The sequence below is a fragment of the Medicago sativa genome, chromosome 7, assembly GCF_051527215.1.
Source record: "Medicago sativa cultivar Bolivia chromosome 7, Bolivia_mono, whole genome shotgun sequence".
Taxonomy (NCBI): domain Eukaryota; kingdom Viridiplantae; phylum Streptophyta; class Magnoliopsida; order Fabales; family Fabaceae; genus Medicago; species Medicago sativa.
In genome coordinates this window covers 17,772,589-17,794,656 of record NC_140755.1, presented here as the reverse complement: position 1 = coordinate 17,794,656, position 22,068 = coordinate 17,772,589, and the positions used below count along the sequence as shown (strand labels likewise).

The 22,068-nt window shown below is 35.0% G+C and overlaps 1 protein-coding gene across 1 annotated transcript; it reads left to right on the top strand.

Annotated features, from left to right (window-relative positions):
* Positions 1 to 1,316: 1,316 nt before the first annotated feature.
* LOC146904721 (uncharacterized) lies at positions 1,317 to 5,084 on the top strand. The gene is made up of 4 exons (XM_085728351.1): positions 1,317 to 1,545; positions 2,131 to 2,319; positions 3,362 to 3,846; positions 3,923 to 5,084. Exons 1-4 carry the CDS (start codon positions 1,317 to 1,319, stop codon positions 4,949 to 4,951), a joined length of 1,932 nt encoding a protein of 643 aa, XP_085584477.1. The 3' UTR covers positions 4,952 to 5,084.
* The last annotated feature ends 16,984 nt before the right edge of the window (positions 5,085 to 22,068 follow it).

Below are 22,068 nucleotides of genomic sequence, written 5' to 3'. Positions count from 1 at the left end.
AAGAAGATACTCTGAAGTGAACCCTCGGATGCGTGCCTTAGTGACAAGATTCTTGGAGACATCGGTGGTCTTGAGATAGAGATCTTTAGCAATAACCAATGGAGTAGGAGGATTTTCAGGTCCTGAGAAAGGTACCCCCTTAGCAATAGATAGACCCATCAAGGAAGAATAAGCTTCTAGAGTAGGCACCAACTGAAAGTCGGGGAAAGTAAACCACCGATACTCCTGATCATAGAATTGTACTAGAGTGTTGTTTACGTTGGATTTTCGTAAACAACCGCTGGTTTACAAATGGTAACTTGCAAGATCAACCAGTAAATCTTAGGACATATTGTGTTTGTTCTTGTTGTTAGAAATTCTGTGTCTTTGGTGTCGAAAATATAAGAAATATGATAAAAATAATCGAATTCAATCCACTTGAACTCAATCGAACTTAATAAAGTAAAGTGCAAGAACACTTAAAGAAAAAAAGGTAAATTGTATTGATTAAACAAAAGTTGGTACACAGATTCATACATTGCAACTTGTGACTCGTTTCTCGCTTCCATACGGATACTTTGAGTGTAAGTTTGTATGATGGAATTGTGACCCGTTTTTCCTATGAAAAACTACTATTTATACTAAGTCTAGAAATAACTACACTTCTTTGAAATTCAAACTACAACTGCCACAAGTCGACAGTTTTGCTTATTTGAAAACAAACTTAAAATACAAACTGACTTAAAGAATAACTGTTGATAACCACCTTCGAAAACTGCTCTGTCGAAGTCTTCTACCATCTTCGAACCTAAATTTGCTTTCAATACAACACTCTGTTCGAATTTTCTTTAAATCTAGGTCAACTATACTTTGACCACATTTATTATAGCTAGTAAAATATATTGGCTAACAAATTGCCCCCCAGAAACGCCATTTTCGATTTCACCGAAGAAGAAAAAGACGTTTTTGAAAAAAATAACTAACATTCTCCATCGAAATGAATGATGTCAGTATTTAATTCAAAACTAATTCAAATTTCCTTTAAATACTGACCCCACAATCTTAGTTAGTGGGCCACGTTCTCTAATATTGGAAAAGACGCCATTTTTAATGGTAAAACTGTCAAAATAAGATCTTGACATGTGTCATGATCAAAGGTCCATATAGAAACAAACTCACCTTTACTCTTCTCACTTTTCACCATTTCATTTTCACTTTCACTGTTCCTCTTCTCCGCCAAAATTCTCTCAAAGAAAAAGCTTCGAATTTTCTGCAACTCCTATCTTTAAACACGAAATCTTCACTATTCATCAACTTCTCACAAAAACATTGAAACAATGACAAACGCAGCAGGAACTTCTCATGTGAATCGCGAAGAACCCATTGATTTCACTGAAGAAATCGCCAATGCTGCTCCTGCTTTTGTGAACGAACCAGAGATCAATGAAGCTGAAAAAGCTATCTGGAAAACCCAGGTAATCATCCCTTGTACTGATACTCCACATGCATTCTTAGGCCCCATTTCTCTAGAACCTGAAACTCCAGAAATTAACTCTCTTTTTCCATGTATTGAAACTCAACCTCCTTTAATTTTCACAAAAGGTCCTTTTGACCTAAGTTTTGTAAAATCCAAAATTAGGACTGAACCAAAACCTTCTCCAGAATACATTGCTTGGTTAGACAAAGTTCAAAAACAAAAGGGACAATTCTGGAAGGAGAAAGGGATTTTTGATCTCATCCAAATATCTCGATATGGTCCAAAATACCATAATGAATTGATATTTGCTGCTTTACATTTTTGGAACCCATCGAACAACAGCCTTCACTTGAAATGTGGAATGCTCACTCCTACCCTTTTAGATGTGGCCGGCCTTACTAGCTTAAAACCAACTGGATACACCTTTAATCCAGATGTTACCACCTCTCAATACTCAGTAAATTTCGATAGCCCTGCCTATGGTTTGTTTATAGCTAACAACCATGATACCAAATGTGCTGAAGTATCTGCAGATGAACATGTAGCTTTCTTGACCTACTGGTTATTTATGCATGTTTTTTGCTCAAGGTCAGTACAAGTCCCTAAGAAATTCATGTGTCTAGCTAATCAGTTACATGAAGGAACAGATATCTGTTTAAGCAAACTGATTCTAGGTTCTTTGTATGAAACCCTTAACCATACAACTAATAATCTTAGAGATTATCCCCGAACTGGTGGGAATTTAGTTGTATCAGGACCCATATGGTTGTTCCAACTATGGCTTTTAGCCATTTTTGGATCAAAACTTGCTTCGATCCTACCTTCCTCTTACACATCAGCATACTCAGAAAGGACCACTGAAGGTATAGGCATAGCTATGTTTCACCCTGATGGGAACAAATCTTCGCAACAACTTTTTGAGAATGCTTACAAAACCTTGCTTGATTGTCCCATTTTCACCCCTATAATGGCACCATTTACCACTAGGAAATATGGACCTAACTGGTTCAAAGAGGATTTTCCCACTACTTCGAAAACAGCCAACAAAACAGAAATCAATGCTATATGGGAAGCTTATTTGACCCCTACCTATCTATCTAGCAGACTTACACCTGGTAGCCCTTATGGAGTATATGGTTACCAACCTAACCATGTAGCTAGACAGTTTGGTATGGTTCAATCGAAACCTAGCTCTTTGTTCAAAAGTATAAGTGAATGGAAAATTCCTCTGATCGAACCTGTGTGGAAATCCATAATTCAAGCCAAGAGAACAACTGTGTTCGAGCCTACATATTTCTCAACATCATTTGCATGCTCTGAAACATTCTTTCGATGGTGGCGAAATTATTACATACGCCAATCCAATCGAGGGAATCCTGATGAATTGCTGCCTCAACTGACCAGTACTTTTCACACTTTGCAGAACAAAGACAAGAAGACTAGAGGTACGCACATTAAAGAAATTCAGCAATTTCAAAGATATTATCAAACAGCATATAACCCTTTACATCCAAGGAGGACAGTATATTATGCTGCTCAGACCTTGAGAGACAAAATTCGAGAAAAAAATTCCAGAAACAATTTTTCCCCCTGGAACACCCAATAAATATCTTTATGTTTTAGAAAAGAAAATGAGACTAGCAAAATTTCCATCTTGTAATCTTGCTTTGGCCTTTAGGCCACCATACCCAAAATGGTTACTTTATAATTTCAAAATCCCACAGAATAATTTAGTAACCTATGCTAAATGCAATTTATATCAATATAGTGGTGAACTTGGCTATGAATTATCCCAAGTTCGAATCGAAACTCCCAGTATCATGGGTATGATTTTTTCCTTTACTAAAATATATTAATACTATTTTTAGAAAAAATAGTACTTATCTGTATAATCACATATTTCAGCTTTGCCTTTAACTCCAGGAGAAACAAAGCTCGATGATGCCAGCACCCAGAACACCTCAAAAAGCAAGTCTGACAAGAAGAAAAAGAAAGTTTCCCAAACTAAAGAAGTTGAATCGAAGAAATCTGAGGCTGCATCGAAGGAACCTCCTAAATCAAAGGAACCCAAAGTGAAAACAACTTCATCGAAAAGACCTTCTAGATCGAAGAACAAGAAAGAACAAGCAACTGTCGATCTCTCTGATGATGATGACGAGGTGGAGATAACTAAAGAACAGATCGAAGCTTCCAAAGTAACACTTCCCAAAGTCAATACTGAAGGAAGAAGGAAAAGAAAACAAGAACAAATATCACTTGTCCAAGAAAAGGAAGTCGAAGTGGAAGCTTCTGAAGGTTCTCCCACCATCTCACCATCTAAACCATTCAAACGTCTTCGAAAGAATTCTCACTCTAGTGCTCATTCACATGTTGGTGATAATGGTTCGAAGGTATTTTATCAAAATCATATTTTATACGAAATATTTCTAAGTGTCTTGTTTTAAGCATTTATCTTATTCTTTTTAGGGTATCGAACAAGAACAAGCTAATCCATCACAACATGGGCAAGACCTTCCTTCTTCGAAGACCACTTCACCAATTGCTGAAGACAAAGAAGATGAGCATGATGATGCTAGCAGTCCAGAAGGTCTTAAAGTGAATCTTTCTCAACAACAACAAACAGAAACACCCACTGATGACTTGGTAAATGATGAATCACTCAACAATGATCAATCTTATTCTGCACCCACCCTTGGAGATAATGTATCAAACTTTGCTACTGAAGATACAAAAATCACTACTCGACAAGATGCTCCTGGTGATGCAGAGATGATTGCTCAACAAGATACTCCTATGATCGATCTGGAAGAAATCGATCGATTGGCCAAAGATGATCCTTTCAACGCTTTTGCCTTGATAGCTAAGAGTAATACTCTTTTCTCAACTAGCACTGGCCAAACTTCTGATTCATCCAAGGGAAATCCCTCTGAGACTTCAAAGAACAACCTGCTAGCAGAATTTCAAAAGAAGATCATCGAAGCCAACTTGCTAGAGTTGATTGAAAAGGATGCTGGAGCTCTTGCTGAAATCAGGAGTTTATTTGAAAAGCTTGGTGCTCTCCCAACTGGTTGGAAATTTCGAAACCTGTTTAACTATCTTGAACCAATGTTGGAGAGTGCTAATCAAAACTTCCAGAAGAGGAAAACTGATCAAGCTCAAATGGAAGAGAAGAAAGCGTATCATGATCAAATTGTGATCGAACTGTCATCCTTCCAAGAGAAATTTAAAACTCTTCAGCAAGAAAGAAACAATGCGAAGCAGCAAGTGGTTGACATCGATGCCAAGATTAAAGAGCTGGAAGCTCAGAAAGCTGAAATTTTGGCTAAGGATGAAGCCAGAAATCAAGAAGCCAATGAAGCTGTTAACAAATTCAAGCTCTCCAAGGAACTAGAGTCTACCATTGCTCAACTTGCAAGTGACAACCATGCTCTCGATACTCAACTGGCTGAATACAAGAGCCAAATCGAGAAACTCATCTCATCATTTGAGATTTAGTTCTGTTTCTATTTTATTCTCTAAGACTTTTATTTTATTTCAGCCTTATCGAATATCTTGGTCTGTAATGTCTTTATAACAATTTATGGACCATTTTCTGTTTCGAATGACAATTTCTTTTCAATCATCGAAATTCCTTTCTTATTTTCTTATATCGAATTCAAATTTTATTTAAATCCAAATAAGATTGGAACAATTTCCAAGACATTTTAATGATGAGGAAACAAAAAAGTAACTTTTTTGTTTAACCCAACAAGTTAAACTTGTCTAGGAAGTTGAAAAGAAATAAAACAAATAAATGACCTTTTAACACAGATTAATCCTTTTAAAAGAAAACCTTTAAAACTTCCCTCAGATTACAAAGTTAAGTAACCATTGGCCATCAGAATAACTGTTCCCACGTGTCATCATCTTCAAAGCAAGAAGAACCGTCTGATTGAACCACTTCTTTCAACTTCCCTCCCCTATAAATATGATTTTCCTTTTATAAAAATCACTCTTTTCTTTGTTTCGTCTTCGTCTGAAAAATCCTTCTTACTCAAAGCTTTCTTTCCCAAATCATCATGACCACCATTGATAATCTGAGTGATGATCTTTTAGTCAAGATTGCTGCAAAGATTGCTGCTCAAAGCAGGAAAGATCTTTTCGCCTTTCGCCATACCAGTAGCAGGCATTGGCGTGTCAGTGAGGATTCTGAAGTTTCTAGGGCTTTTGGAAATGATGTCCTCTACTTCCTCTACGACCCCAATGAATGGTACAACAATGCTATGGTGGCTCATTCTAAGTTTGCTTTTAAACTTAGACTCTGGAATCATGGCAACGCCATGTTCTGTATTCTTCGAAGCACTCAACACATGTTGGATGCTAATCCAAACATTGAAGAAATGAAACGCCTCCTCACTACTGCTATCAACGCCACTGGCTCTCTGAGTGCAAGGTACTACCGTCTTCTCATCAATGCACTCCCCATGCCTATGCCAGAAAACATCCTCGAAGACTTCGAAGATCTTGCATGGACACATCGATTGGCAGAATTTCGAAGCGACATTTTGGGAGGGACTTCAACTTATCGATTTCGCTGTCCTTGGTGGAATAGGCCCATGCCTATTTGGCTTACTAGGCATCGTTTTTGCAACAACTACCACAACTGTGCAGGAGATGGGAGAATTGGAGGCTGGTATGCACTTCTACCTGGGCCAGATCATGAATACTACTTGGTCAATGGTATTTTATGTTTTCTTTTGTAATGGTTTTCCCATTTTAAGCATTTCAATGTAACCTGCCCATCAGTTGGCATTTTTAAATTAATGCCAAGTTTTTATTTCGAATCAAATTACTCTTGTGTAATTTTAATTTCTTGTAACATCGGTTTATATTTTTTCAAATATTTACCGTTTATGCGTAGAATTCTCTGATCTTCTTGTAGTTCTTCGATCTCATACGCATTATTCGAAAAAACTCTTAGAATTTTCCATGGTCCTTCCCAACTAGGAGACCATTTTCCTAAACATCGATCCTTTTTATCCATAGGCAAGATAACTTTCCAAACTAAGTCCCCTTGCAGGAATAATTTCGATTTAACTCTTTTGTTATAGGCTTTTGCTATTCTTTATTTTTGCTTTGTAAGCACTTCTAAAGCCATTAATCTTTCTTCATCAATATCTACTAATTCATCCAACATCATATCCAAATATTGATTTGTTGGAATTTCGATTTGTCTTTGAATTCGAGTAGATTGAAGTAAGATTTATGTTGGCAATACAGCATCATGGCCAAATGTTAATCGAAAAGGAGTAGTATTTATAGATTCTTTAGGAGAAGTTCGAACTGCCCATAAAGCTTCATAAAGAAACTCATGCCATTCTTTGGGTTTTTTCTTTTGGCTAGCTTTTCTTTTGATTATAGTAATCAAATTCTTATTTGCTGCTTCTACCTGACCATTTGCCTGAGCATAATATGGTGTTGAAGTCAACAATTTATATCCTATTTCTTCAGCAAATTTTACCATCTTTCGACCAGTAAATACAGATCCTTGATCTGTAGTAATAGTTTCTGGTATGCCAAATCTATAAATAATAAATTTTTGAATGAAGTTTATAACTTCATCTTGAGTAACATCTTTTAGTGGAACAGCTTCTATCCATTTAGTGAAATAATCTATTCCAACCAAAATATATTTGTAGCCTTTGGATGACTTAGGTTTGATTTCCCCAATTACATCTAAAGCCCATCCTCTGAATGGCCAAGGTTTCACTATTGAATGTAATTCACTAGCTGGTACTTTTTGAATTCCAGCATGTTCTTGACATTCTTTACAACCTTTAGCAAAATTTATGCAATCTTTTAACATGGTTGGCCAATAAACACCTTGTCGAAACAAAAGCCATTTTATTTTATGGCCTGCTTGATGTGTACCACAAGCACCACTATGAGTATTCGATACAGCCAAATATGCTTCTGCTTCACTAAGGCATTTAAGTAAAACTCCTTCTGGAGTCTTTTTAAATAATTCATTGCCTATTATCACATAACTCAAGGCTCTATATTTGACTTTTCTACAAGTTGTGCCATCTGGATTTTCCAAAAAATTGACTATGGGTTTTCGCCAATCATTATCATCCAAATTGTTAATGACCAAAATTTCAAAAAAATTTGCACTCTGAAGGTATCCTTGAGATGCTTCCATGCCCCCAAGTTTTGGTCTTAACAATTTGTTAGGCACAATGTCTATCGAATTACGCTTTGTTTTAATTTCAATAACCTCTTGCTCTTGTTCCTTCGAAAGTTTGTATCCAGAAGCTAATTGAGCTAAATCATTAGCTTCTTGATTTTCTGCTCTAGGAACATGTTGAACTTCAATTTGAACAAAATGTTTAAGTAATGCATTAACTATAGTGTAATACATTATCAAAGTTTCTTTGAGGCATTTATATTCTTTTGTTATTTGCTTTATTACTAATTCAGAATCACCTCTAATAATTAAACATTTTGCCCCCAGTTCGAGCAAAATCTCTAAACCATTTATTAAGGCTTCATATTCTGCCTCATTATTCGAACAATATTGGCTAATTCGAAATTTATATTTGGTTACTTCATTTGTTGGTGAAACAATAACTATACCTATTCCAGAACCATTTTTATGACTAGACCCGTCGAAATACAATGTCCATGGAAATGTTTCGATGCCCCCAGTCACAGGTTCTTCAATGGAATGATCAGCAATAAAATCAGCCACTATTTGGCCTTTCACAGTTTTCAAAGATTGATAAGTTAAAGAATATTCTGTGAGTGCCAAAGCCCATTTACCAACTCTACTATGCAGAATAGGTTTAGATAACATGTGCTTAATAATATCGAAATGGGAATAAACATAAACATCAAAAGGTCTTATATAATGCTTAAGTTTCACACATGAGAAATAAAAACAAAGACATAATTTTTCACTAGGATGATATCTTGTTTCAACATCACTTAAAACTCTACTAAGATAATAAATGGCTCTTTCTACACCATTTTCATCCTCTTGTGCTAACATACTCCCTATAGTTCTTTCAGATGATGCTATATATAACTTCATCTTTTTGTCTTTCAACAAAGGTGAAAGAATAGGAGGATTAGATAAATATGACTTTATGTCTTCAAATGCCTTTTGGTGTTCAGGCTCCCATCTAAAAATTTCCTCTTTCTTTAATCGAAGTAATGACGAGAATGCTTGTGCTCTGCCACTTAGATTAGATATAAATCTTCTGAGGAAATTTATTTTGCCTAATAAAGACTGCAACTCTTTTTTGGTAGAGGGTGCTTTAGCCTCCATTATAGCTTTAGTCTTATTTTGATTGATTTTGATGCCCTTTTTATGGACAACAAATCCTAAAAAATCACCTGCACAAACACCAAACGCACATTTTAATGGATTCATTTTTAATCCATATTGTCTCATCCTTTCGAATGATAAACGTAAATGTTCTAAGTGTTTGTTTTCAGAAGATGATTTCACAACAATATCATCAATGTAAATTTGCATAAAATCTTCAATTAAATCATGAAACATTGAATTCATTGCTCTTTGATATGTAGCACCAGCATTTTTAAGACCAAATGGCATTACTATCCACTCATAACATCCTAATGCCCCTGGGCATCGAAATGCTGTTTTAGAAACATCTTCTTCAGCAATAAATATTTGATTATAACCTGAATAACCATCAAGCATACTCAAATATTCGAAACCTGCTGCAGAATCTACCAACATTTCTGCTACTGGCATAGGATATTCATCTTTAGGAGTGGCGAGATTTAAATCTCTAAAATCAATACAAACTCTTATACTTCCATTTTTCTTTTTAACAGGAACTATATTAGCTAACCAATCAACATACCTTGCAGGTCTGATGAAGCCACATTTGAGGAGTCTTTCGATCTCTTCTTTTATTTTTGGTAGAATCTCTGGTGCAAACCTTCTTGGAATTTGCTTCACTGGTTTCTTGTCTGTCCTGATTGGCAATTACAACTCTACAACCTTTCTACTCAAACCAGGCATTTCATGATAATCCCAAGCAAAGCAATCCTTGTAATTTTTCAAAAGCGCCACAATTCGATCTCTGAAGCTCTTAGGAATCTTTGAACTTATGTATGTTGGTCTTTTTACAGAACCATCTCCTATATCCACTTCTTCAAGAGGATCTTGGGCCTTCATTTTTATTGTAGATTCCATTGGATCTTCTTCAAAACCCAAAGGTTCATCATCGTAAATACAGTCTAATTTTTGATCATCAACGAGGTCATCAGAATTATTTTCTACTGAAGCATCGAAGACCTCTTCTTCTTTGGCTGTTTCAGCCAAATCGAAGTTTTTCTCGGCTACATAAGCCGTAATCTTTTCCCATATGTTGGGCTCAACCATTGATCAATTATTGATATCCCACCCAGTTGGTGAGATTCCATTTGCTGAATATCCTTGGTCATCAGTAACCCGCTTGTACGAAGTACTTCTTGTCTTCAGCAAATCTGTTTCCTTTACAGGTATCTTCTCATAGCAATCTTCATTGTTCACCACTACGAAGTCATCGTCGAATGCAGTTTTCCAACGAAAACCCCATTCTGGTGCAAGTTTTACAAAGAATTTTTCTTCTTTAGTCATAGAACTTGATGCATCATTTTCCATGAATGGTGCAATATATTGAAGCTGTTTGTCAAAGTTCTTTTTGTTGATATCTTGATTATCAACTTCAGCTTTGAAATAATAACTCTGATCAGCCTCAATATTCTCTACCAAACCATCTTTCCTCCAAATCAAAATCCTTTGATGCATTGTAGAAGGAACTGCACCTACAGCATGGATCCATTCCCTCCCTAATAATGCATTGAAATTGGCTTTAGAAGGAACTACCAAAAACACAGTTGCTCTGGTTATGCTTCCTACTACCAATTCTAGTTCGATAGCACCAAGAGATTGTCCAGTAGATCCCTCATAATTAGTGAGCACTACATTATGTGGTTTCAAATCACATTCATAAATACCAAGTTTCCTTAGAAAAGATTGTGGTAAGAGATTAACAGTAGCACCACCATCTACTAACACTTTGTTAATTCCAACACCATTTAATTTAGCTTGAATAAACAAAGGCTTTAAATGAAGCTTCATGCTATCATCAGGTTTTTCGAACACTGCATGTTGATCTTCGATGCAGCCATTGTTCATAACATAATAACACAGAGGCCTATGACGAGCCATTTCCTCAGTGAAATCACATTCATCATCATGATTGGCCTTCGAAGATACATCATATGCATATTCAATTGGTAGTACAGAAACCACACATATAATGTCAAGACTTGGTTCAGAATCTGAAAAAGTAGAAGTTAGAATATCATCATCCCCTTTGGGGATGTTTAAAGCAGAAGATAATGGAGGGAAAATTCTTTCAGTAGCTGGTTTTTTAACCATTTCGAAAACTATTGGTTGTTTTCCCTTACTTTTGTCATCATTAGTGACATCTTTCAAAACTCCTTCCTTTTTCTGGCGTTGAAAACGGCGCCATTGAGTTCTAGTCATAGGATTCTTACCTTTATAGTTATTTTTGTAAGCATACTTGTTAGGATTAGAACTCTCTGGTTGGTCTGGAACTTTGACAGCTCTTTTTACCCATTTTGTTGGTGGTGCTGGAGGCGCAGAATGACCAGTTTTCTTGCCCCCAGAGAAAACCCAAGTATCAATAGGAGACTTCGATGAAGGAACGAACGTCTTCTTATGGTTCTTCACTTGATACTTCTCTGAAGTTTTCATCTTGTAAGGAACACCTCTTTTGTTAAAGCCAAATTTAGAACGGTTCTCGAACCACCCTCCTTTACGTTTTGTTTGAGGTTGATATCCTTCAACTGATTTCGCAGCTTCTTTATCGAACACTGCACTGCATCGAGGACAAAGCATAGCATTGGTGTTAGATATTTTACATCGGTTTAAAAAATCAACCAAATCTTCTTCAGCCTTTGGATATGCTTTCTCCATTTCCTTGGCCAATTGATCTTCAGTAACCACTGGCTCTTCAATTTGATGGTCCTCAGTAACCATTTCTGCATCAATATTCTCTGAAATTTCCACCATATTGATAGAAATACCAGCAAACATGGATTCTGCCACATTGGCAGAAACATCAGCAAACATGGACTCTGCCTTTTTCATAGGATCTCCATCCACTTGCTGTTTTGATTTCTCTCCAAATTTCAGCCTCCCTTCATCAAGAGCTTTTTGTACAGAATCCCTGAAACGAGTACATCGAGATAGGTTATGACCTAAAAAACCATGGAATTTACAAAATCCTCTTTTCTTCCTTTGTTCCAAAGGAGGCAACTTCATATTAGGTGGCACTAATATTATGCCATCATTAACTAAAAGATCAAAAATTTCTTCACTTTTAGTAATATCAAAAGTATAAGTTTTAGAAGGATATTTGTCACTCTTGGGATCTTCAGGATTTTTTCCATTGGATGGCCTCAACATTTTACAAGCATATGGAGGTCCATCTTTTAATTCTGCTAGGTTTATATCATTGTCTTCAACGATATCTAAACCCCAATCGAATTCGGGTTCACTATCTCCTGTTTCTATATAGGCAATTTTTTCCTTTTTAGGAAATTTGTTATGAGTTCTAGTTTTTTCAGCTTTAAGTCTTTCAACTTGTCGAACTCTGTCTGCCAATTGGGCCATGTCTCTTAAGTACTGGGTATCTAATTTCTTTCGAACAGAATAATCGAGGCCACCAGCAGCCATTTCGACCAATTCATATTCTGGAACAGAAGTAAAACATCTAGCCTTAAGGAGACGAAACCTATTGAGATAATCATCAATTGACTCATGACTTTTACGTCGAACACTGGCCAATTCTTTCAAACTAATCTTAGATTGACCCATGTAAAATTGTTCATGAAAGGCTTTTTCTAATTGGTTCCAACTATAAATTGAATGAGGAGGTAAAGTTGTAAACCAAGTAAAAGCATTTTTTGTCAAAGAACTTGGGAAATATTTCATTCTCAAATTTTCATTTTCTGCAATATTTCCTGCTTCCATGAGAAACCTAGCAATGTGTTCGACAGTAGATTCATTAGTTTCTCCAGCAAATTTGGTAAACTTTGGAATTTTCCAATTTCTAGGCAATTCAGCGTCTAAAACATACTCAGACAAAGGAGACACAAAATTTGGTCTATGTAAACCCATATTAAAACCATTTTGGGCTAACAAAGCCTCGACAATACCCGCTATATTATTCTGACCATCGAAATTGTTTCGACGGGCTTGTAAAACCACTTGATCGGCATCTTGGTTTCTATTAACCAAAATGGGTTGTCTTTCAGGTTCTGCCTAAACTTGTGGTTGTACTACTTGTGGTTGGACAATATTTTCATGATTTCGAACCACTGGTTCATCAGCAATTATTTCAATTGCCCTCAAATTTCGATTTTGAGGCAATTGGGTATTTTGGATTGGTGGAGCGCCAAAGAAATTAGCAATTCTTTCCATTTGATCAGACAACCTTTGATAACTAGTGTTGGTGTCTCGAATTAAAGGATTTATGACAGTACCAATTTGTTGGGTCATCATATTAACCATATCATGATTAGTTTCTTCCATAGTTTGCCTAATGGCAGCCATAGAAGCATTGGTTAAATTTTGTTGGGGACTTCTATATGTGGTAGATACCCCAGGACCAAAAAGTTGTGGTAATGAAACATTTAAATTTTCTGAAAACATATTACCACTAGTTTGTAAGTCTTGCATCAATGACGATGGCATACCATATGGCATTGATCTATGATCCCAAACTCCTTGAATAGAAGTATTATTTGGATAATCATGGGAAGTTTGGGTAACCATCGAAGGCATGGCTTGAGAAATTACTGTGGCCATCGAAGGCATGGCCTGAGACGATGTTTGAGTGGCTGTATTACTAGTTGGAACAGCCTGTGATGTTCTAACATTCCCTGGGGATGGAACATCATCTTCAACCGTCACTTGATCCACATCTTCATTTGAAGATGTTGGATTTGTTTTCTTTTGGTTGTTAGCGCGTGTCATATTAAAAAGCAATTTCTTGTTTCTTAATTGCATACACAACAAAACAAACCAGAATTAAAAGAAACTCTAACAAAAACTATAAACAAAAAGCACAAACAGTCCCACTGGGCGTGCCAATTTGTTTACGTTGGATTTTCGTAAACAACCGCTGGTTTACAAATGGTAACTTGCAAGATCAACCAGTAAATCTTAGGACATATTGTGTTTGTTCTTGTTGTTAGAAATTCTGTGTCTTTGGTGTCGAAAATATAAGAAATATGATAAAAATAATCGAATTCAATCCACTTGAACTCAATCGAACTTAATAAAGTAAAGTGCAAGAACACTTAAAGAAAAAAAGGTAAATTGTATTGATTAAACAAAAGTTGGTACACAGATTCATACATTGCAACTTGTGACTCGTTTCTCGCTTCCATACGGATACTTTGAGTGTAAGTTTGTATGATGGAATTGTGACCCGTTTTTCCTATGAAAAACTACTATTTATACTAAGTCTAGAAATAACTACACTTCTTTGAAATTCAAACTACAACTGCCACAAGTCGACAGTTTTGCTTATTTGAAAACAAACTTAAAATACAAACTGACTTAAAGAATAACTGTTGATAACCACCTTCGAAAACTGCTTTGTCGAAGTCTTCTACCATCTTCGAACCTAAATTTGCTTTCAATACAACACTCTGTTCGAATCTTCTTTAAATCTAGGTCAACTATACTTTGACCACATTTATTACAGCTAGTAAAATATATTGGCTAACAAGTGTGCACAAGCTTCTCATCCACATTAGTCTGGAGAATAGTAAGTAAAGCCCCGTAACGGCGTTGGAAACCAGTCGAATCCTCAACCTTGAGTGCCAAATCTCTCAAACTAGCCAAATCCACTTCCTTGAACTTGTAGGACTTAGTTTTCTTCATTCCTACAATGTTTACAAATTCAACTTATCTAAGCCCTTCGATAACAATGCATGGAAAAAAATTATGCATGTATGCATGTATGCATGAATGCATGATTATGTTCAAGTTCAGAGAAAACATGGTGGGTTTGAAGTTCAAAGTCGAGGAGTCATGGGTGGACACGGTGTCCGGTGAAACTAGGGCTTTAGGAAATAGTAACCGGGTTCTAAAAAGGTTCCCAAGTTGCAACCTCTCCGACGTATATCATGGTGTCACGAGACAACACTCGCTCCAAGATTATCCGCGGAAGGTCTAACTTGAGTGTAGTATCGCGTGACAACTAAAACTCGAGACAACACTCGGTTTAGTCTCCGCACTACATCCTAGAAAATGGCCATGGATGGGTTCGGTTATCTACGGTTCATAGCGTCATAGAACAATTAGAAGTAAAGTGCCTAAACGCGACAACACGCGCCGACAACATCACCCCCAAAATGCCTCAGCTATGTGGGATTGATCGCATAATGCAAAACACGAGGCAACCCCCGGAATGAATTGTCGATTATATCCCTCCTAAATCCTAAGTTCACTCAGCCCGGGTGCAGGACTTTTGATATTCTCACCCCACACGTTTGCAAGAATTTAAACATTTATTCACATAGGAAAGCGAGTAAAAGAAGCAAGTAAAAATGAAAGCGCAAGCGTGGAAATAAAGACTAGGCGTAACTCTCGAATATCCCCAGTGGAGTCGCCAGCTGTTTTATCTTGGTTTTCGGGTGTCAAACATTGATTACGTTTGAACCTTTTAAACCGGTGATATCTTATTTTTTCTTGGAAAGGGAAAAAGTAAGCAAAACCCTTGAGAATCGAGGTCCGGGAGTTGTTTTCGCTACGGGAAGGTGTTAGGCACCCATAACGACTATAGTATCCTATAGGAACCGTCTTTAATTTCTACGCGCGCGCTTTATTTTTAAATGCTATTTTGAAAGTGCTTATTAAACCTAAGAATATTCTAAGTGAAGAATTGGAGGAAGAAGAATGTTTTTGGATTTTTATTTTATTTGAATTGAAGGAATTTTGGTTCCTTGCCTACGTACCCGTTTAAGGGATCAAATCCACCGTAGTTCTCTTCCAAAAATGTTTTTGTTTTTGTTGGTTGATTTTAAGTTTGAAAATTGGAATTTGAAGAATAGAAAGAGGCCTCAAGGGCATGAGATTGTAAAAAGTGGGGTTGAATTAGTCATTTGCAAAAGAGAGTCAAAGTATGATTATTTTTCATTGAAATTTGATTAAGAAAATGAAAAAGGAAAATACAATGGGATTTTGATCCCAAGGTTTATTTTGAAAATGGTTTGAGTGATGTTGTTCACATTTTTCGGAAAATGATTTTTCTAAATGTAAAACCTAGGCATTCATCTAAACATACAATCCTAAACATACATCTAATCATGCATCTTCTAACTATATACCTAAAGTGAGGTGTGTGCATGTGTCGGTGCTTGTGTCGGTGTACATCATTAGAGTCCATTGTCCTTATTACATCATTGGCCTAGATACATTCTATGGTCTTGCAAGAATTAAAAATGGCATAAAAGTAAAGTACAAAGAGAAGTCCTAAGTGTTACATTCTAATCTTTGGTGAAACTTAAAGTGCAAGAAATAAGATGAAGATGGAATGAAATGGGGATGCTTATGAAGAATATGAGACATGAAATGAAATGGTTAGTAACACATGATAATATCAAAAGGAATAAAGCAAGAAAGACACTATAGCACAAAGCATAGAAAACAACTCAAAATAAAGGCAAAATGGGTGCAAACATGACTAAAATTTGCTCATAGAATGCAAGAGCCATATGACCTATAATTCTCACACTCCAACACATTTTTAAAGGTTTAGAATTAAATTTTGGAATAGGAATTAAGGCAACATGGTTAACTTGACATTTTGGAAGCAAACTTAAGTATATTTGCATTATTTAACTACACAAATAACTTGTAAGCTACGTAACTAATCAAGATTCACACTCATGCATTAATATCGAACACAAACAGTGGCTAAAACTCTATGAGATCAAGTGGTATAGGTCACAAATATTCATCAAGCAATTGGGATTGAAATCAAGCAAATTTTCATTCATTTTTAGCACAAAATATCACAAAATAGTAAGAAAATTAACCACATTATTTGTCACCAATTTTAATATGTGAAAATTATCACAAAATGCTACAAAACTATCAAGAAGCCTATATGAATTTTTTTGGAATTTTTTAAAGGTTTTTTGGACTAAAAAGTACAAGAAAATTACTAGTTTTATCAAGAATGGTAAAAAAGCTTCAAATATTTTTCTCAGGCTTTAGCACAAAAAAAAGTCACAAAACTGTTAAGAAAAAAATATCAAGAACACATAAAAATTTCTAGAATTTTTGTGAACAAATTTGGACAAGCAGGGGTGTATATAGCAAGAAAATTGCAAAAACATGCAGGAATGGGGGGGCGCATAGCAAATCACACAAACAGACATGGAATTGGGCCTAAGGACGGGTCAGGGTGGAACCATGGGTTGAACTATGGGTGAACCGGTTCGTTGGCCTATATAAGGCCTTGAACCGGTCCATCCCCCATTTCCCTTCTCCACTTCTCTCTCTAAGACAAAAACTAGAGAGAGAGAGTCTGCAAATGACTCTCTCTTCTCCGACGAGACCTTCCTCCTCCGACGTGGTGGCCCATGGTGGCGCCGCCGCGTCGGAGCTTCAACCTTCTCCGATCTGAGAACTAAATACATTTTCTTAAAGCTCTTTCTCTCCTCTTTATGATTTTGAAAACGTTTTCTTGAAAACAAGCTTAGATCGGAGTAGATCTAGGATTGAATCATTCGGTTCTATGTTTTCAACTTTCATGAAACGAAACCCTAACATACTCTATTCTCTTCTCTGATTACGAAATTGAACTCGTATTTGAAAAACGAACGGTGAATCTTCATGATTTTTTCAATCTAGGGTTTCGTTTCGAATTTTCTTTGAATTTCTTCGAAATTTTCACTTCGATTCACCGTTTATTTTTAATCTTGAGTCTTCGATGATGATCTAAAGTGCAGACGAGAAGATTCTTTTGAATATACCTGGATTTAGTGGAGATTCGAACGAAAATCTTTGAGAAAATTTCTGATCCTTCTTCTTCTCACTCTCTTCGTCCTTGTGATCGTGTGAATCCACTGGATTTGCACTGGAATTGCAGGGACTAGTTCGATGATGAAGGTTCTTGCGAAGAACCTCTGAGAACTTCGAAAAAGAATCCAATTCGAAATGATTTTTGCTGCGTGATTATTGGATTGAGGCTGTTTGATTCGTTTTCTGGTGAAATTTGTTGTTGAATGGTGTAATTGATGATGAATTCTGTACGAATTTGTGTTGGATTGCGTTGTTGAGAAGCGGTTAGGGTTTGAAGATTGCTCAAACCTTCATCGTGTTCTTGTGAAATTCTGGTTTTGATCCTTTTGATCTGGGAGAGAGAAACGTGATTGTGTTATTGAGTTGGCAGAAAGTGAATGGTGATCCTTGACTTTGACCATTGAGTCAGCTTTTATAGCTGATGTGTAAATTCCTGGACCAATATGAGCATGACATGTGGCATAACTTTGTAACAAACTTTCTGGACAAATAAGACACTGACACGTGTACTGGACTGTGACTGGGACGAAAAAGGACTAATCTGGAAATAAAACTTAAGAAGACTAAAAAAAAATCGAAATAGACAAAAAAACTTAAAGAATAAAACTTGAAATTAGAAAAGAGGACTTAAATGCAATTTTTGGAACTTTTGAGGACTTAAAAAAAACTAAAATAAAAATTGGACTAAAATTGGTAATTTGACCAAACGTAAAGTGAAATGATTAAAACTGACAAAACGGACTAAAATGAACCAATGGCCTAAATGAGGTACTTCAAAGTAACCTCTCTCTGCCGAAATTTCGCGTGAAATGACCAAAATACCCCTAGGGTTAGAACGACTGAAAATGACTCAGATGCAATTTAAAAATGGATTTTTAACAAGGGATTAAAGCAAGAGCCTATACAAACGAAATTAAAAGACTCAGAGACAATTTTAAGAGTTTAAACAGAGCTTTGGCACTTGAAAAGACCAAAATGCCCCTAGGGGCAAAACTGACTCAAAATGACTTCAACTGTAATCTTTTGAAATGGATTTTGACATAGAATTGAAATGAGGACTTATTCACACTAATTGAAAGGACTCAAGCAAATTTTTAAAGAGTGAAAGAGATTTTGACATAGGAAATGACTAAAATACCCTTCTGTGTGAATTTTGCAAACAATATTGAAATAAAATGCAAGGATAGATGCAATTGATCAGAGACAGTTCAAATGACTTAAGATACAAGAAAGGAAGAATTGAACAAGTATTTTTAGGTCCAAAATTAGGGTATAACAAGGACAACGTTTGTCTATTATTCAACTACACAATCATTCTCTTGTCAATACAAGATTTATGATTTAATGCTTCTATTTTATATGGAATTTAATAACAATTATTTGGTTCCATATCAAGTTAAGTTTAAGTCCAAGCATAAGCTCTTATAGTCAATGAAACAATTTGTTCCATTCCAGACGTAGGTGAACTTCACTTACAGTTAATGTTCTGCTTCTTTAAAACTCTCTATATTTCAACAAATATGAGATTAATCATCAAGTATCATATACTTATGATGAAGAAGTAGAAATTTAACTTTCTATAACTACATGGGTAAATAAGAAGCCTTACTTCTTTCTTATATTTTGACCCTTTCAAAACTACGAGCAATTTTTGTTTTTCAACTTTTGAAATAATTGCTTCCCCTTTTTGCAACCGTGTTTAACCTTTCAAAGGTAGAAAAAACAGAATTTGAATTTTATTCTTATCCATGTACATCTACTTGATAGGCTTAAACTATTCATCTTATAACATTGAGGTTGAATGATCATATCATTCTCCATCGTCGTTACCACTATGAGATATCCTATATCTACTCATTTGACCCAATGCTTCTGATAAGCGTTGTTTTTCGAATATAGACATAGAAAGTTGCTAGGAAATAACTGCTCGAGAATATACAGTTTTTCTCATTCTTAAGAACAATTCTTAAATTTTGTACCAATTCAGAAACTCTTTTCTGAAGATTTTGTTCTTCATAAGAACATTTAACAGTATAATAAAATTATATATGCCGAAGAAATTCTAAATACAGAAAATAAAATGAAATTGTATCATGATATAAAAACATAATTAATTAGGTCTTTAATTAAATATGCTCCCACTATTTTACTCAAAACAAATGACCTTCAACATTTGAATCAGAAAATCTCATTGGAAGATTTTCTAGTGGGTTGAAATCCATATTTCACCTTGCTTTAACTCAACAGGGGCTGTACTCAAAACTCAGTTATTTAGGTAGGAACTCCTTCCAATTGTATCTCATACAACTTTCAAATCATTTGAGTGAATAACTGCTTACTCTAATCTATCATATAGATGTTCCCAAACATTGCTTCTAAATTTATTTTAATGTTATTAAAATTAATTTAGTTAAGTTAAACCCAAAAGAATAACACTTGGGTAAATTGGATTACCGCACCGCAACTTACTAGTATAGAAAGTGCACCTCGCGGAGGCGAAACCTACACATTTCGATATTAGTCTTGAAGGGTGTTAAACTTTTGGAAAGCATTAAACTTAATATTTTGAATTGAAGGATTTTTATTAAGTTTGATCTCACCTCACCATGGCTTATATATCATATATATTCGCACTCCAATCATAACATGCATAACGATTATACAATAATAAAAGTGACATGATTATGGCCATCCTAACGCTATGACTCTCTCAAGCCAATGAGAGAATCTAAACTAATCCTTGAAACGGCCCTGCTTCTCCAAGCTTGACCTCCAGGACTATCCTAACGTAATGAGCCCTATTACTTCTTTGCATTCTATTTACATTACATATGAAAGAAACTCGTTTTACATACGAGGGAGTGGATGAGAAGAGAATGTACAATAGAGATATAAGAAAGAGGCACGACACGCAGGCCGTATTTTAATATCCAAAAGAAATAAAATAAAAGGACTAAGGCCATAATCATTCACATGATAATAATAACAAACACACTTTTATTATTATTAATTATACCTTATAATTAAATAAATTAAATTAAAATTTGACATATGATCACACTACGCAGATTAGCTAGGGGTTTAATTGAGTACCAAAATATATTATATTGAGTACAAAAATATATTATATTAAGTACAAAAATATCTCATATTATGTACCAAAATATATTTTATTGAGTACCAAAATATATTATATTATGTACCAAAATATATTTCAGATCAAGTACAAAAATATATTAGATTGCATACCAAAATATCTCAGATTGTGTTCCAAAATATTCTAGATTGCGTATTTCGCATCAACACTTGACACGTTTATGAACACCCAAATCGTTTCGGCAAATATTATGATCAAATCCAAAAGATCATATATGATATTGAAACTCTTTCAAATCATGATTCTTTTAAATTATAAACAAATCAAGTTAAAGTCATGCAAATCGATTAAATAATTTCAAAAGATCATATATGACATTGAAACTATTTCAAATCATGATCTTTTAAATTAACTATCAATTTAGGATCGTTTATTACCTTTCAAACAACTTTTGAAAAACAATCGAAAAGGTAGAATTTTTATTTACTTAATTATAGTAATATTGACACTCAATAATTATTATAATTAAATCTGCTTTATTTAGGCAATCAATTTGTTTCCAAAACAAATTACAGGGCTAAAATTAAGCAAATATTTTATTACCAAATTCAAAAATCATATCTGATATTGAAACTCTTTCAAAATCATGATCTTTTAAATTTACTACCTTTCTTCAATTAAATAAATTTAATTAAACATAAATATTTTCAAGGATTGTTTGTTCAGCATGAACAACCGGATCTATGATGCTTCACCAGATTCGGATATTGAAGCTCACTCTCACGAATTGTTCAAATTCACAACAATCTCTTTGAAAACAATTGATCGAATGATACAACCATAATAATACAACGCTTGTATAGTTAGGTATCCTAATACAACAATCAAACATCAATAGTTTTAACAATTTTTTGTTCAGTATGGACAACCGGATCTTTGATGCTTCACCAGAATCGGTATTCGAAGCTCAATCTCACGAGTTGACTACAAATTCACAATCAATTATATAAAACCTATTGAACGAATGATATCATCAATATATCACATATAATGATGTTGTATTAAAATCATATATCACATATATGATATTGATCAATCAATTTTAATTAATATTTAAATTTAAATAATAAAATATTAACACTTAATATTCTATTTTATTAACGGATTTGCATTCCAAATTAATTCCTTATAGAATATCAAAATATTAGCAAATCAAATATTTGCGAAAATATTATTATCTCTTAAAACAATTTTAAAAGATAATCTAATTTGATTTGTTTCCAATCATGTTCCCGTCGATATGTATAATCGATATGTCGATACTTCACCAGAAACGGTTTCTGAAACATCAAACAAATCGAAAAGCCATGCACAGAAAACATG

Excerpts from the sequence above, each read along its gene's own strand:
- LOC146904721 (XM_085728351.1), top strand. The coding sequence starts at position 1,317 with ATGACAAACGCAGCAGGAACTTCTCATGTGAATCGCGAAGAACCCATT. Across the intron at positions 1,546-2,130 it reads AATTAACTCTCTTTTTCCAT|GTTCTTTGTATGAAACCCTT; the intron begins GTATTGAAACTC and ends AACTGATTCTAG. Across the intron at positions 3,847-3,922 it reads TTGGTGATAATGGTTCGAAG|GGTATCGAACAAGAACAAGC; the intron begins GTATTTTATCAA and ends TATTCTTTTTAG.